This window comes from Miniopterus natalensis, chromosome 7 (assembly GCF_054644295.1).
Source record: "Miniopterus natalensis isolate mMinNat1 chromosome 7, mMinNat1.hap1, whole genome shotgun sequence".
NCBI lineage: Eukaryota > Metazoa > Chordata > Mammalia > Chiroptera > Miniopteridae > Miniopterus > Miniopterus natalensis.
The window spans coordinates 45,110,733-45,128,367 of NC_142087.1; the positions used below are offsets into that span (position 1 = coordinate 45,110,733).

Sequence of the window (17,635 nt, forward strand, 5' to 3'; positions counted from 1 at the left end):
AGACTGCTAAGACATACCACTATTGAAATAGTGGTTTACAATAAAGCAAATGATCTCCTAAAGTCAATATTAAACAGCAAAAAAAAGCAACATAGCTCATATTTACTCTGTCTACTGACCTACTAGGAATTTCAAATATATTGGTAATACTATATACAAGTCCAGTATCACTGGGCCAGTTCAGTTATAAAACTTAACAAGACAGTAGAAACAATGAAGAATGCAGGCAATTTGCAGGACAGAATTAGAGATTTGATCCTTAGTTTTACCAGGATGTGTAGCACGCTGGGAGGGGAGATGGTAACACGTGTTCTTTAGTCTACCCTAAGGCAGGATGGAATACAGCGCTGTTTTAACCGCTAGGATGATGGTCCAATGATACATATGAAGTGACACCTATGTCATTACGTGTGTATTTTCCCATGAGCCATAAAATTTCCTACATTCTCTTTAAAAATTGTAATAAAAATATTTAAATACAATCTAAAAACACACACAGAATAAAATTAAAAAAAACAAAATACTCATGTCCTAGTCATTATATGATCACTATAAACATTTTGGTGTATTTCTTTCTAATCATTTTTCCTATGCATAAGTTTGAGATTTTTTTAAAAACAGTTTTATTTATACGATATAGTTGCTTATGTTATTATACTCCTTTCACCTAATATATGTTTTCCAGGATATTAGATAGGGTCCATAAAGAGACTTTTCATGACAATATTATTTTATAAAATGTACTAACTACCACATTTTATAAAGAGAAAAATGGTTAAGTCTAATATTTTAATAAAGTGTATTCTTATAAAATACCTTAACATTTCCTATCATTTTAAAGGTAACAATTTTAGAGAAGTGTTTTCATACTTTATGTAAAGAGTTCATACTAATAAAGTAGAACCACCCACAGAATAAAAAATACTTCAAATCAGATATCTAATTAAGAATTGTGTATCCAGAATATATAAAGAACTTTTCCAACTCAATAAAAAGACAAATATCCCAACTTAAAAATGGACAAAGATAAAAATGAACAATCAGAAAAGGAAATTAGGAAAAATAACTCCATTTATAATAGTATCGAAGAGAATAAAATGCTTAGAGATAAACTTAATCACGGAGGTGAAAGATCTGTACACTAAAATTATAACCATAGCTAAAAAAAAAAATTTAAATAATACAAAAATAAATGGGAAGACATCTAGTGTTCATAGATGGGAAGACTTAATATTAAGATGTGACTAATACCCAAAGCAATCTACAGATCCAATGCAATCCCTATCAAACCCCAATGATGGTTCTTGGAAATCCTTTTTACGAAGATGGCACCAAAAGCAAAGAAGGAAGCCCTTGTCCCTCCCAAAGCTGAAGCCAAAGCAAAGGCTTGGAAGCAAAGAAAGCAGTGCTGAAGGGCATCCACAGCCACACAAAAAAGAAGATCCGCTTGTTACCCACTTTCCAGTGGCCGAAGATACTGAGGCTCCAAAGGCAGCCTACATATCCTCAGAAAAGCGCACCCAGGAGAAACAAGCTTGACTACTGAGCCATCAGCAAATTCCCCCTGACTACCGAGTCAGCCATGAAGAAGACAGAGGACAATACACTTGTGTTCATTGTAATGTCAAGGCCAACACGCACCGCATCAAACCAAGAAGCTCTATGACACTGACGTGGCCCAGGTCAACACCCTGACAGGCCTGATGGAGAGAAAAAGGCATATGTTCACCTGGCTCCTGACGAGGATGCTTTGGATGTTGCCAACAAAATTGGGATCATCTAAACTGAGTCCAGATGGCTAATTCTAAATATAAAAATTTTACACTGAAAAAAATAAAAATCCCAGTGATGTCTTTTTTCCCCAGAAATACATAATCTCACCCTAAAATTCATATGTAATCTCCAGGGACCCGGAATAACCAAACCAGTACAGAAAAAGAGGTACAGAGCTGGAGATCTAATTTCAAAAACTTACCTCAAAGCTTCTGTAATCAAAATAGTGCGGTAGCCTGGCCGGTGAGGCTCAGTGGTTGACGGTCGACCCATGAACCAAGAGGTAACTGGTTCAATTCCAAGTCAGGGCACATGCCTGGGTTCTGCGGCTCCATCCCCACTAGGGGGTGTGCAGGAGGCAGCCGAACAATGTTTTTCTCTCATCAATGTTTCTATCTCTCTATCCCTCTCCCTTCCTCTCTCTAAAAAAATCAATAAAAACATTTTTTTTTTTTAAAGTGTGGTGATGGCATAAGACAGACTAGCAGACCAACAAAATAAACAGGCCAGAAATAAACTCTCACATATATGATCCAATGACTTCTGACAAGGCTGCCAAGGCCATTCAAAAAAGAAAGGACAGTCTTTTTAACAGATGGTGCTGGGAAAACTGGATATCCATACACACAAAAAAGCTAAATTTGTACCTTACACATAAAAACAAAAAACAAACCAAAAAAAAAAAAAAAAAGGATCAAAGGCCTAAATGTAAGAGCTAAAACAATAAAAATCTTAGAAGAAAACATAGGAAGAAAGCTTCATGACATTGGATTTAGCAATGACTTAAGACACTAAAAGCAGAGGCAAAAAAAAAGAAAAATAGATAAATTGGACATCAAAATTAAAAACTTTGTACATCAAGGAGCATTTTGAAGAGAGTGAAAAGGCAATCCAGAGAATGGGAGAAAATATTTGCAAATCATGTATCTGATAAGGGGTTAATATCCAAAATATACAAAAACTCATGCAACTAAATAGCAAAACAACAACCCAATTTTTAAAAATGGGCAAAGGACCTAATAGACATTTTTCCGAAGAAGATATTCAAATGGCCAACAGGTACATGAAAAGGTACACAACATCACTAATCATTAGGGAAATCAAAAGCACAACAAGATCTCACCTCAGGCCTGTTAGAATGGCTAGCACCCAAAAACCAAACAAAACAACAAGAAACAAACAAATGCTGGTGAGAATATGGAGAAGAGAGAACCCTTGTGCACTGTGGGTGGGACTGTAAATCAGTATAACCTCTATGGAAAACAGTATGGAGTTTCCTCAAAAAAATAAAAATATAACTACTACATGATCCAGCAATTCCATTTCTGGGTATATATCCAAAGGAAACAAAAACACTAAAAGATATCTGCCACCCCTCCCCCCCCCCGTGTTTACTGCAGCATTATTCACAACAGCCAAGACATGGAAACAACCTTAGTGCCTATCAATGGATAAATGGATAAAGAAAATGTGATACGCACACATACATGCACACGCATGCACACATGTATACGCAACTACTACTCAGCGACAGAAAATAAGAAAATCCTCCCATTAGCAACAACATGGATAGACCTTGAGGGCATTATGCTAAGTGAAATAAGTCAGACAGAAAGACTCTATGATTTCACTTATTTGTGGAATCTAAAACAAACAAACAAAAAAAACCCCAAAAACAGAAAACCCAAACTCATGGAGTAAGAGACTAGATTTGTAGTTATGAGAGGCTGAGAATTAGATGAAGCTGGTCAAAAGGTACTGCCTCTAAAGTAAATAACAAATTATTCCACCCTGCACTTCCCCAAATAGATTAGGAAGCACAATGCTTGGCTGACTTCTTCAGATTCTTCAATGTTCGAATCCATACGGCAGGAGACGGGAAAGGCTGCCTGGGACTGGACTCCGGTGTCAGCAGACCAGCAGGCAAGAAGTCACCAACTCGGCAGATGTGAATGAACCTCAACATGAGAAGAGAGTAGGACTGATCACAGTGGGGACGTAGAAGAACATGTTTGGCATGCAGATGGTACACTTGGGTGTCTCTGTATTCTCTTGTCCTATTTTGGCAGTAACTGGACAAGTACAGCAACCTCAGCCTGAGAAGGGCTTGGTAACCAAGGGCTCAGACCCCCAGGGATGAGGCCTGCGTCACACCATCAGGTAAGCATGAAGACCAGATGTGCTAGCCAAGGGGCGCAGGAATCTAGAATGGAGAATAGAGGAGGCAGATGATTCAGGAGATCTCCAAGGCCAACTCTAGCAGCAGGGGCTATAGTCTGTCCCACCAATCTTTTTCTCAGTTTTCCCTGAGGAGGGGCCCACTGGAAGCCTGAAGGAGCCGCTCCCAGAAGTGTACAAAGAAGTGAAGCTGAGCTATGATATACCACCCAGGCCCCCTTGAGGAATAAAGGACTTACTGTCCCAGATGCTGGGAGTGCCTGGGAAGCAGCCGTTAGTTGTCAGCTACTTCAGATAATGTCAGCTGGAAAAAGCTGCCTCATGCAAGGTCACACCCTCTTACGACAGCAGCCTGAATCCACTGATAGGCCATCCCAGGGATCAAGCCCTCTCACCCCAAATTGGGACAGCTTTGAAGGGTCATCTTGTCTGCAAAGTTCCCTGTGGAGGCACTTCTTAAGAATACAGCGTCTGCCCACTCCTGCTTCCTCCCCTTCCTTCCACACCTTACGGGTATGATCCCTCAGCACTCCGATACACCTATTGCACACCAATCTCCATCTCAGCCCAACCTACAAGAAATAGTTTTTATACCTCCACTTCAGGATTGTCATTTTCCATTATATGAAACGTGTCCAGTTGTTTGGACAGTGCCTGACACATAGTAAATGATACATAAGCATGAGGAATGATATTCTACAGAACAATAGATAAGCTTAATAAACCCAGGATTATATGTATCTTGTATGTGCATGTGAGGTGAGAGATACACAATTCCTGAGCCACAGAACATAGGAAGCACTTGTTTTAAATGTATTCTCAGCTTTCTTAGAAAACAGTAAGTCAAACCAAAGATTAGCACCACAATCCAATTATTTACTACACCGACTGTATCCCTATTTTAAATTGATTACAAAAGATGTAAAAATTTCAGAATTTGAACTGCATTTGAGAAATAAAGTAAGGAGCCCAGCTGGTGTGGCTATTTTGGTTGAGTGCCATTCCATGCACCAAGAAATCCCCAAGGACTGATTCCTGGTCAGGGCTCATGCTCAGGTTATGGGCTCGATCCCCAGTAGGGGGCGTGCAGGAGGCAGCCGATGGATGTTTCATCAATGTTTCTATCTCTCTCTCCCTCTCCATTCCTCTCTCCCTAAAAATCAATAAAAAAACAAACAAACATATTTTAAAAAGAAAAGAAAAGAAAAATAAAGTAAGGAACAACTGCTAAATACATCTTAAAATTCTGGTATATTCATTTTTATTAAGAAACACTAGGGGTCGCTAATGTACCAAGAAAAGCCCAGAGGTCCCTCACAAAATTTTGGGAGCTGCATTTTATGTATTCCAAAGGACAAGAATTTAAAATGCTATATAAACAAACCAAATCCCTGTTCGATTCATCATTCTATTTATTAAATCACAGAATCTTATTATCATAAGATAATTTATCTTCATGGTAAAAGATTACATTGAAGTAAGAATTTAATTCCTTTCATGAGTACAATCAGAAATTAAAGTTTTTGCAAAATTCATTCATGCTTAGATATTCAGCGCATACATTTTTAACGTTTCCTATGTGATGTAACCATTTAGCTTCATCTAAATTTTATTTTCTAATACAAGAGAAAACATATGTGCTAACGTTCAAATCAAACAAAGGCCCAACTTAGAACGGTCTCATGTTCAGAGCTCAAGAAAATAGTAGAAGTGTTAAAAATGTAAATAACCAAAAAGCATAATGAACTGATTTGATCTAGGTGATTACAGAGGTGGACAGTAAGACTTGGGTGATACTAGTGGATGATACAAAAAACGACATGTGTTCATTCCTTGAAAGCAAGATGACTGCAATCTAGCAGTAGAGTTAAGACATACGTAACAATTGCTATGATACAAGGTAGAAGATGAAAAAAGCGCTATAATACACTTGGGAAATGTAGAAAAGCACAGCTTCCTTCCAGCTACAGGAAGTCAGGAAAGAATTTATGGAGACAGCATTTGATCTTCACTTTCAAGAATAGGTAGACTCAGGCCATGAGGAAATAGATGGCAAAGAAGTTAAGTACACAGAAAATAATGAGAAGTGCAGGGATATAAAAGGAAACATCAAGTAGTTTATTAATGATCAGGCAAATTAAACTACTTGAAACCCCACAGAGTCCAGCATAGCAATTAACCCACTACCTTTATTTTTTTACTGTTTTACCATAAGAGGTACTTTATTCTCAGCATTAATAAGATTCCATATCTAGGTCACAAATATCAATCAACACATTAACAAACAGACTGGAATGGTATAAAATGTCCTAATTCAAACATGCTTAGCACATACTCAAAGGGCTGATTCATGATAGTTTACATAAAAATTAAATATAGTCATTAGAATAATGAAAAGTGTAAAATGTAATAAATGTATTCAACTCATGATAAATATAGAAACCTTCCAATTATGGAATTATAAAATAACTCTTAGGGATCATGTTGAGATATGGTCAATAATCAGAATACATAAGAAATATACCCTATGTCATAGTTAATTTACAAAATCATTCAATTAATCAAAAAATTATCAAGAAAAAGGGGTAAAGCAACTTTTCCCTATGGTGGTGTGAAGAGATCAGAGAACTGTTATCCTAAAAATAAGTTCTAAAACTGGACAAAATTAGAAAACATCATTTCATGGTGCTAAAGACAAAAAACAGAGAGGCACACTCAACAGGAACTAAAACTTCAGGTAAGAACACCAGGAGTCAGCCTTCTAGTCACAGGCTATTCCTATTCTCCCTACCCCTCCCTAAAGAAGTTTGACCAGGCCAGGGTCTGCAGTGAAAACCAGTAGCTTTGCTGCCAAAGGGAACTGAATTGATCTCGAGCAAAAGGCCAAGAGGCAATGTCAGTAAAAATAGCAAATTCAGTAGGAAACGAACAGGAAAACCTACAGGTCTGGTAGCATGAGGCTGCTTTCCCCATTAAAGTATATTCATTTTCTTTTTTTTTTTTTTTAATATATATCTTTATTGATTTCAGAGAGAGGAAAGGAGAGGGAGAGAGAGAGATGGAAACATCAATGCTGAGAGTCATTGATCGGCTGCAGCCCGCAACCCGGGCATGTGCCCTGGCCGGGAATCGAACCCCGATCGCTTGGATCCTAGGTCGACGCTCAACCGCTGAGCCACGCCCGACTGGGCAAGTATATTCATTTTCTATTGATGCTGTAATGAATTAACACAAACTTGGCAGCTTACAGCATCACAAATTTACTATCTTACAATACGGTACTTCAGAAATCCAAAATGAGTCTCACGGGGCTAGAATCAAAGTGCCAGCAGAGCTGCAATCCTTTTGGAAGCTTTCAGAAGAACTCATTTCCTTGCTTTTCCAGCTTCTAGAGGCTGCCCACATTCCTTGGCTTGCGGTCCCCTTCCTCCACTTTCCAAGTCAGAAATGCTGCATCTCTCCAGTCATTCTCTCATAGGCACTTCTCCCTCTCAACTCCGACTCCTCTTCTGCCTCCCTCTTATACTTTCAAGGGCCTTTGTGATTACACTGGGCCCAGCCAGATAATCCAGATTAATTTTCCTGTCTTAAGGTCAGCTGATTACCAACCTTAATTCCATCTGCAACTTTAATTTTGTCTTGTCATGTAGCCTAACATGCCCACAATACCACACTCTCTATATTTGATAAAACAACCAAACAGGAAATAAGTTAAGAATGACAGCCTTATCAACTAATTTAATCTAATGAACATTTATAGAATAGTCCACCCTAAAACAGCTATACATTCTTTTCAAGAACTTAAGAAACATTCTCCAGGATAGATCAAATGCTATACCATAAACTTAAAAATATCTTCAAATGAATGAAAACAAAAGCACATGTCCAAATGTATTGTATGCAGCTAAGAGGAAAAATTATACCTTTAAAAAATGCTTCTACTGCCCTAGCCAGTTTGGCTCAATGGTTAGAGCATCGGCCCAGGGACTGAAGGGTCCCGGGTTCAATTTTGACCAAGGGCACGTGCCTCAGTTGCAGGCTTGATCCCTGGCCCCTGTCAGGGCATGTGTGGGAGGCAACCAATTGATGTGTCTACTCACATTGATGTTTCTCTTTCTTTCCCCCTGCCCCTCTGAAAACAACGGAAAAAATATCCTCGGGTAAGGATGAAAAATAAATAAAATTAAAAAAAAATAAATTTTAAAAATGCTTCTACTGAAAAAGAACAAAAAACTCAAATCAATAATCTAAGTCCTTAATAAATAGAGAAAGAATAGAAAATAAAAATAAAGCAGAATAGAAAAACAATGATCAGAACACAAATAAAATAAACAGAAAAACAATACAGAAAGTAAATGAAACCAAATGTTGGTTCTTTAAAAAGATCAATAAAATTGATAAATCTTTAGCCAAACTAACCAAGACAAAAAGAAATACACAAATTACCAAAAACAGGAATGAAACATTACCAATCCTACAGATACGGAAAGAATTATGGAGAATATTAACTTTATGCCAACAAATTAGACAACTTAGGTGAAATGGGAAAATACCAACAAAGACAAAATAGCCGGGGCTGAGCATGAGTGTCTCGACCTAGATCCAGACGATCGCAGTTCAATTCCCGGTCAGGGCACATGCCCGGGTTGTGGGCTTGATCCCCAGTGGGGGGCGTGCAGGAGGCAGTCAATCAATGACACTCTCATCATTGATGTTTCTCTCTCTCTCTCTCTCTCTCTCCCCCCCTTCCTCTCTCTGAAATCAATAAAGATATACTAAAAAAAAAAGAAAGAAAAAGAAAAGACAAAATAACCAAAACTAATGAAGAAAAAAAAATCTGAACAGAGCTATATAGAATTAAATTGATTTAGTAATTTAAAATCATCCAACACAGAAAGTCCAAGCATAGATGACTTTGCTGGTGAATTCTATCAAATATTTAAAGAAGAAATAATAACAACCATTCACAAACTATTTCAGAAAACAGTGGAGGAAAAACATTTCCCAGCTCATTCTATGAAGCTAAAAAAACACATCTCAAGAAAACTACACAGCAGTATCTCTCATGAATACAGATCCCAGAAATACTTAACAAAATATTAGCAAACAGGTTCCAGTAACATACAAAAAGGATTATTAACCAATACCAAATGGGATTTATACAGGAATGTAAGGTTGGCTTAACACCCCAAATCAATTAATGTAATACACCATATTAAGACTAATGAACAAAAGTGACATGATCATCTCAAAAGACAAGAAAAACATCTGACACCTATTTATGACAAAAATTCTCAACAAACTAAAAGTAGAAGAAAATTTTCTCTATCTAAAAAAGAGTATTTAAAAGAAACTTATAACTAACATCATGCTTACTGGTAAAAGACTAGATACTATTCCCCTAAGATCAAAAACAAGGCGAGGATTTCTGCTCTCACCATATTTTATTCAACACTGTACTGGAATCTAACTAGTAAAATAAGGAGGGGGAAAAGCATCCAGATAGGAAACGAAAAAGCACATTTATCTTTATTTGCAGAAGATATAGTCAAGCATATAGAAAATACTATGGAAGCTACCAAAACCTAATAAAACTAATAAACAAGTCCAGCAAGGATACAGGATACAAGGTCAACATTTTAAAAAAATCAACTGACTTTCTGTAGCAAAAAGAAAATTAAAAGAAAAATTCCATTCACAATAGCACTAAAAAGAATAATATGCCCAGGAATAGATTTAACAAAAGGAGTACAAGATATGTACATTGAAAACTCCAAAACATTGCTGAGAGAAATTTAAAGAAGATCTAAATAAATGGAGAGGCATTTCATGACTCAGTATTTTTTAAATGGCATTTCTTCCCAAACTGAACCACAGGTTCAAGAAAACACAATTTCTATCAAAATTCCAATAGGTGTCTTTAGAGAAATTAACAAGATGATTCTAAAATTTATATGGACATACAAACTTTTGACTGAGAATTATCCAAAATAATTTTTAAAAGAAGATCATAGTTGGAGGACTTATACTACTCAATATCAAAACTTAATTATAAAGCTACTGTAATAAAGATAGGGTGATACTGGTGTAAGGACAGACATATAGATCAAAGGAAGAGAAGAGAAAATCCAACAATAAACCCTTACATTTATGGTCAATTCATTTCAATAAAGGTGCCAAGGTAATCCCATGGGCAGAGTCTTTCTAATAAACAGCAACCAAATTTTAAAAATGTAGTATACCCATACAACAAAATATTATTCTGTCACAAAAAGGAACTAATTACTGATACATGCTACAGCATGGATGAACTTCAACAATATTATGCTAAAAAGAAGCCAGATATAAATGGAATCATGCAACTTTTATAAGAAATTTCTATAAATAGCAAATATCTACAGACAGAAAGCAAAGCAGTGGTAGCCTGAAGCTTGGACTAGAAGCAGCGAGTGAATGCAAACAGGCATGAAGAAACTTTTGGGGGGAGATGGAAATGTTCTAAAACTAGACTGTGGTGATCAGTTGTACAAATGTGTAAATGTGCTGAAAATCAATGAAATGTACACTTACAGCAGGTGAGTTTTAGCAATGTAAATTATTCCTCTAGGAAGCTGCTCTTTTTTAAAGGGACAATCAGGAGTCCCCTCATCCCTGTAGTACACAAGTGAAGACTGAATGAGCTCCTATCAGGGATGCTAGAGTGGAAGTCTCCATGACCTTCATACTTGACCTCACTGTCCAACTAACAGCTTAGCCCCTTTTGACCCAAAGTGCTGGTTTATACATTTTTGTTCCTTTTCCCAGCTGCAATTCATATGGTTGTAAAAGAGAAAACATTTGTGAGTGCTCTTCCAAACATTTCACTGGCAAACATTGAGTCTCCCACAGAATGTCTCTCACCTTTCGTCCCGTAAAGGCAGCTCGATGAAGCGGTGTGTCTCCCATGTCATTTAATACGTTTACTTCTGCACCAGCCTAGCAAATATGAAATCTTTAAACATCCTTCACATATTAAGAAATATACAAAGATAAATCAATTTCTTACAAATATATTAAGTATTTCAAAAATTAAAGTTGTTGTTAATGTTGATTGGTTGTCATCAGTATAAATAAATTCATTTCATAGTAAGAGTAAATAGTAAACTTCCTGAAAGGTAAAAATCTACTTGATAGGTAGAAAATAAAAAGCTACTTTTCTTTAAAAATCTATACACCATCACTGAACTTTAGAAACAGTCATATTTTAAAAAGGCAAACCATTTCTCAATGAAATACCGTATTTTTGCCACCAATTTAATAAGTTTTCAGGGGGAAAAAGACGTCACCATTTAAATGTACACATCAATTTTAAGATGCAACCCAACTTCAGAAATATCAGTATGTGAAAAATTATTAATCACAAAACTGAGAAATATGTCTTAAATTATATGGTGCTCATTAAAAAATTCTGTAATTCTTAATTACTTAGGATGTACTTTGGTTATTTTTTAACTGCTATGCTCAAAACACTGAAAATATACAGTATCTTCATGAATTCATATGTCCACTTTTGAAATTTTAGAAAGCCAATACTGTAAAAATCAAATGACTGAAAAAGATAGAATTTCAATTAATCAGGCTAACCGAATTCATGCATTTAGTAAAGAACAATTAGTGTCTTTGGTAATGAGCTATTGCTTTAAATAAACCATATGGCTCAATTGGCCTCCCTAAGACTTTTATAATTTCCATAACAATATTTATTATATTCACTTAAAATTAAAGTCATAAATATACCTTTAACAGATCCTGGACCACTTGTCTATGTCCAAAATAGCACGCCAGATGAAGAGGCGCCCAGCCCAAATTAGACTTACTTCTTCCTAAAAATGGGGGAAAGGAGGTATTTTTATATATAATTAAGGTAATTTTACAATAAAATTAATTTCTCTGTAACAGACTACTTCAATACATTGGCCAATGGCTCTCTTTCACACTGCACTGCTGATGAGTGGGAGGCAAGAGACATGGCGGAGTAAAAAGCGGAATGAGTGTAATGGATTAGAACTTACAAGACCCAGATTCTGATGCCACTTTTCCTAAGTCAATGTCCTCATTCCTAAAAGGCTGGAGGACACATGAGGGGTTGCATTCAAACTAAACGATCTTTAGTAGCTGCTGACTCTAAGGTTCTGAGTCTTTAACCATCTTCCCATCACCTTGCAAAGATGTGGTTCTCTTGGCACAGTATTTCATGAAAAGAGCCTCTCTTTGGAAGCCTGTAACATGGGAACTGTGCAATTGGTAAAGAATTCTTCCTGCGGCATTTGAAAAACTATTAGCTCTGCAAATTGTGACTGAAAATGGAGTCTTGACTTCAGATAAAATCTCAGGTAATGAGGATATTGGGTTACCAGAGCCCAACTAGATAACAAGAACCAAAATTAAAGGCAATGAAATGTGAGATCCTAGCAGTAGAGCTGAGAAGAGGTATAAAACAATACAGTGCTGCAAATTCAATTTAGAATGGAAACGAATTCAATTTAGAAAAGAAAAGGCGAGGGTGAGGGGGCACTATAGCTTAGAGTTGAGATAGCTCCAAAAGCTTCCCAGAATTCCAAACCAGGCTGGAGACAATACAGCCTATCAAATCCCAAAGTCAAGTCCCAGGGAGCACTCCTCAGAAGGAGCTGGAGCTTTAATGCCTGCCCTCAGCTTCTGGATTTTGGGTGCTGTGTCACCTCAGCCTCCAACCTCAGTGTACCCAGAACAGGCCCCTACCATCTCCCTGAGGGATTGCTACCACCAACTGTCCCTGTGATCATTTCCCACTCACCCAAATTCCCACATCTGCTGTCTCGCAAATGTGTGCCCTCTGGAACCACAGGCAATAAATCCTAGAGCCTCAGTCCATTTTATGGAACACTTCTACCTTCTCTCAACTGAAACCTAACTCGTGCTGACAGTGATTCTCCTTTACCCCAGGTGGAGCCTCCCCTCCATTTGCACACCCACTGCTGCTCACAGGACAGAAGTCATGCATCCCCCCTCAAAACCCAATGCCTCTTGGGTCAGTGACTTCACTCCCATTACAGCTCTGCCTTTGTGACTTCTGCCAACAAGCCATGGCTACAGCTCCCTCAAACGCCGTCTCTGCTGCCCTCTACCAGCCCCTCACCAACTAACTGAGCAACACACTCTCTCCCCTCCCGCAAATCCTGCCACCATCCTAGGGGTGTCTACTACTATTCAGCATCCTGGAGCCTGTTTTTCAGCTTCCCGCATCTCTCACAAGCTGCGCCTCACATCTGTCGGATACCCACTCCGAGCCTGAATGTCATCATGACCTCTGAATTCATGAACAGGAAAAGCCCACTTTCCCCCAAACTCCCCACTTTCCAGCTTGTCACATAGGTACGCACTCAGATGTCTGTCAACTTCATCAGCCCTTCAGTGCTTAATTACTTTTCTGTATGTAAATACCCACATCTTCACTTCCTTCAATGAATCCAGCATATATTTCCTGATTCCTCACTTTGGCAGTATCTGCAATACCCTTACTTTACTCTCTTTGTCACGGCAACCCAGAAAAATCCTAAAGCCTGATAAATACACCAGCGCAATTTTTCTATAACCACACCCAGGTCGTTAAGCGGTAGCAGAAAAAAAATAACAAAACTCTGTGGATTCGTGGCACCATAAATTCTCTCATTTCATATCTTCTATATTTTCTCTTGGTCTTTGTCATCGTTTTGAGTCCTTTTTCACTTTTTCATTTTCTACTTTTTGTTCTCTCACATCTGATCTAGTAGGTCAATGTTTCCTTATTGATTTTTGTCTGGAAGATCTATCCAGTGAAGTCAGTAGGGTGTCAATCTCTCCCTTAAAGTCCTCTAGAAGTATTTTTTATAAACTTAGGTGCTTCTATATTGGGTGCATATATGTTTATCAGAGTTATATCCTCTTGTTGGATTGATCCCTTTAGTATTATGTAATGACTTTTCTTGTCTCTTGTTATGGTCTTCATTTTGAAGTCTATTTTGTCCAATACGAATACTGCTACCCCAGCTTTTTTTTCATTTCCATTTGCATGGAAAATTTTTTCCATCCCTTCACTCTCATTCTGTGTGTTTTTGTTCTGAGGTGGGTCTCTTGTAGACAGCATATATTTGAGTCATGTTTTCTTATCCATTCAGCCACCCTATGTCTTTTTATTAGAGCATTTAATCCACTTATATTTAAGGCTATTATTGAAAGATACTTATCTACTGCCATTTTATTTCTGTATGCCTGTTTCTCATTCTCTCTATTTCTACTTCTAATTATAGCAGTCCCATTAACATTTCCTGTAATTCTGGTTTTGTAGTGATAATGTCCTTTAGCCTTTTTTTGTCTGGGAAGCTCTTTATTTCACCATCTATCCTGAATGATGATCTTGCTGGATAGAGTAGTCTTGGCTTCAGATCCTTGTTTTGCATCACCTTGAATACTTCATGCCATTCCCTTCTGGCCTTTAGAGTTTCTGATGAGAAGTCAGATGACAGCCTTATGGGAGCTCCTTTGTAGGTAACAAATTGCTTTTCTCTCGCTTCCTTTAAGATTCTCTCTTTGTCTTGAATTCTTGGCATTTTAATGATCATGTGTCTGGGCAAAGGCCTCTTTGGATTTTTTGCTTGGGACTCTCTGTGCCTCCCAAACTTGTGTGACCTTTTCTTTGATGAGGTTAGGGAAGTTTTCTGCCATTATTTCATCAAACAGGTTCTCTAACCCTTGCTTACTTTCGACCTCCTCTAGCACTCCAATAACCCGAATATTGTTAGGTTTCACGTTGTCCCACAGCTCCCTTAGACTGTCCTCCTGTTTTTTAATTGTTTTTTCCTACCCTGTGTTCTAATTCACTGATCTGATCTCCAACTTCTTCTAATCTGCTGTTTACTCCTTCCAATGTATTCTTTATTTCTGTTATGTTATTCTTAATTTCCTTCATAGTTTCCAGATCTTTTTTCATGCCTTTGAGCATCCTTACAATCAGTATTCCTAACTCTATATCTGATAGATTGCTTATCTCTATTTCATTTAGCTCTTTTTCTGGAGACTTCTCTTGTTCTTTCATTTGGGGCTTGTTTTTTGGTCTCCTCATTTTGGCTGCCTTTTTGGGTTTGTTTCTAAGTATTAGGTAGGTCTGCTAGGACTCTCAGTCTTTTTGGAGGGTCTCTGGTATGACCAATGTCAGATGCAGTTTGTGACTGGCCCTGAGTACCCTGTTTGGAGCTATCAACAACCCTCAGCTTGAGGTCTCCTCTGCTGGGGCTGGGTGCATTTGGACAGGACCAAGGTGCACACCAAAGTCTGCTTTTCCAAGGCCGGGTCCTGAAGCAGATCAGACAAAGACTCAAAGCACTGTGAGGTCTGCCTCTGCCTGCAGGTTGATTAATCTGGTTCTCTTAACAAGCCTCAGGTGGTAGAAAGTCCTCTGAGCAGGGTGAGAGGTTTTCCAGCAGGGTGGGGCAATTGCTTCCCCCCTCAGGCAAAAGCCAAAAGTTGTCTGCCAGAGAAAGATGTCCTCCATGGTTTAGAGGAATGACTTGGCACAGGAATCCAGATGGGTACCCTCTGATCTCACTCTCCAGAGCCCACAACCCCAGACTCTCCCCACACGGTTCCAGTCTACTCGCCCCCTGCCAGAGCCCAAGGTGAGTGGCTGCACACGAAACGTTGTGCATTGGCTCTTTAAGAGGGTGCCTGAAGTTCCAGCCGCCTCTCCCTGGAAGACAGAAACCCAGCTGCTTTTCACAGCCAGATGTTATGTGGGCACCTTTCTCAGTTCTGGTGCTTTGGGCTGGGTAGCCCAGCCCCCTCTGGAACTTCAGCTGCTGCCTGTGGGAGCCCGGCCAGCCGTCTTGTGCCCGCAATTCCTACTAGTCTCTATGCAGTCGCCACTTTTCCTCCTTGGTTATGAGGGTGCTCTCCAGCTTATCTTCAGTTGGTTTTCAGGATGGTTTTTCTATGTTTTAGTTGTAAATCCAGATTGGTCCCGGGGGAGTGTCAGCATAGCTTCCACTCAGTCCACTGCCATCTTGGATCTCCCTGGAATGATTTTTCCTTTCCTTGTCACTGTTTATTGTATAGTTGTCATAAGAAAGAAATTTCATAGGGGGGGACGCAGGCATGAACCCTACAAACCTGTTCTCCGAGCCAGTCCCCACAAACCGACAAGCCTGCAAATATCATCGGACCGGCATTTATTTAAACAAACTCTACTGTGGGTTACACGCATGTGAGTTAAAAACTATTGCAAGGAGTATCTTGGAAGCCCAAGCGGCAAATTGGTGAGCACAGGTCAAGCATTTAAAAGCCATTAAGACAGTCACCATCTTAAAAAAAGAAGATTCCTGTGACAGGATAAATTGGTCATGGAATGAGTTAGATTGCACATCCCCCTTAGGTATTAGTTTGGTCTTTCCAAGAGACCCAAGGTTTAATGAAAGCCATTAATGTGCATGTAATAAAAAACTAGTTTTTCTCTCATCTTGAGAGCACTGGCTTTTGAATCCCTGCCATTCAGAAATGCATGTGTCAGTGTGCACTCGGCAATCCAACTACCTGGGGCTTTAGATTACTCTCTTTTTTATCTTTTAATTCAGCCATGACAGCTCTCAGGGGTTTTTGTCTTTAACATGAGGCTTCACACTCTGAAAGTTCCTTCCTTGGGAACTATAGCTTATATATGTACAAACATTTTGGTTCCTCTTCTATGTCTTTTTAATGAAACGGACCTGCTTAGCCAGAATAATTTAAATAACTTAGCCACTACGGAAAACCTTTATTTAAAGTCCACTTCAAGCCTGTACTCCCTTTAAACAGATAGGATTCCAAAATCCTCAGGGTCAATGGAATACATTATTTGGTTGATATGCAGGAACTTCTAAAAGATGGGGGGGGGGGGGGAATAACTAAACATTCAGCTCTAAAAGGATTTGAAAAGAGTTGGCCATCTGAGCAGGTGCTTTAAATTTTCTTACTGTTGCCCTGCCTGGTGTGGCTCAGTTGGTTGGACATCCTCCCGGGCACCAAAAGGTTGCTGGTTCAATTCCTGGTCAAGGAATATGTCTGGGTTGTGGGGCTCCACGCCCAGTGAGGGGCATGCAGGAGGCAGCTGATCGATGTTTCACTCTCACATCGATGTTTCTCTCCCTCTCCCTTCCTTTCTCTTTAAAATTAATTTTGAAAAATCTTTAAAAAAAAAAAAATAGGAATTATAGTACATTTTACCATGTTTTCCATTTCTCAGGGTTTGGAAAAACAAATAAAACAGAAATAAGAAACAACAAGAAATGCCAGGAAAAGTGATTCCCACAGTGAAACACTACTCACGTCCAGTCCCACCACCCCTGCATTTACTTCTATTGGGTGAACGGCTTATCACCTGATTACTTCATTCCTCTACATTAACACATATCAAACTGCCCTTAAGACAAAGTCTGACTGGGACAGGTAGAATGAGGGTGAAATTTCAAAGAATTTTTAACATTTGCTTCTCAGTTTTACATTTCCAAGTAGAGGAAGTTCCACTAACTAGCTGAGGCAACCATAGGTAGCAAATGGAAAGGTAGTAAGTAAAGGGTCACTGAGGATTATCAAATCAGGAATGTTTTACCATTCGAAAAGGTAAAGATTAAGAACCAGTCTTTCCTGAAGAATGGGA

The 17,635-nt window shown here is 38.6% G+C and overlaps 1 protein-coding gene and 1 pseudogene across 2 annotated transcripts in view; one reads left to right on the plus strand and one right to left on the minus strand.

The window, feature by feature from the left end:
* Positions 1 to 17,635, minus strand: part of OSBPL1A (oxysterol binding protein like 1A) — a 166,322-nt gene that overhangs the window by 133,899 nt on the left and 14,788 nt on the right. Inside the window, exons 3-4 of one of the 2 annotated variants that reach the window (XM_016195907.2) lie at positions 11,728 to 11,813; positions 10,852 to 10,926 (exon numbers count right to left, since the gene is read on the minus strand). In XM_016195907.2, coding sequence (XP_016051393.2) covers positions 10,852 to 10,926; positions 11,728 to 11,813 — 161 coding nt within the window. Of the gene's footprint in view, positions 1 to 10,851; positions 10,927 to 11,727; positions 11,814 to 17,635 lie in introns of those variants that run through there. The other variant, XM_016195908.2, reaches the window with a different exon arrangement.
* On the plus strand, positions 1,326 to 1,802 carry LOC148092759 (large ribosomal subunit protein uL23 pseudogene; annotated as a pseudogene).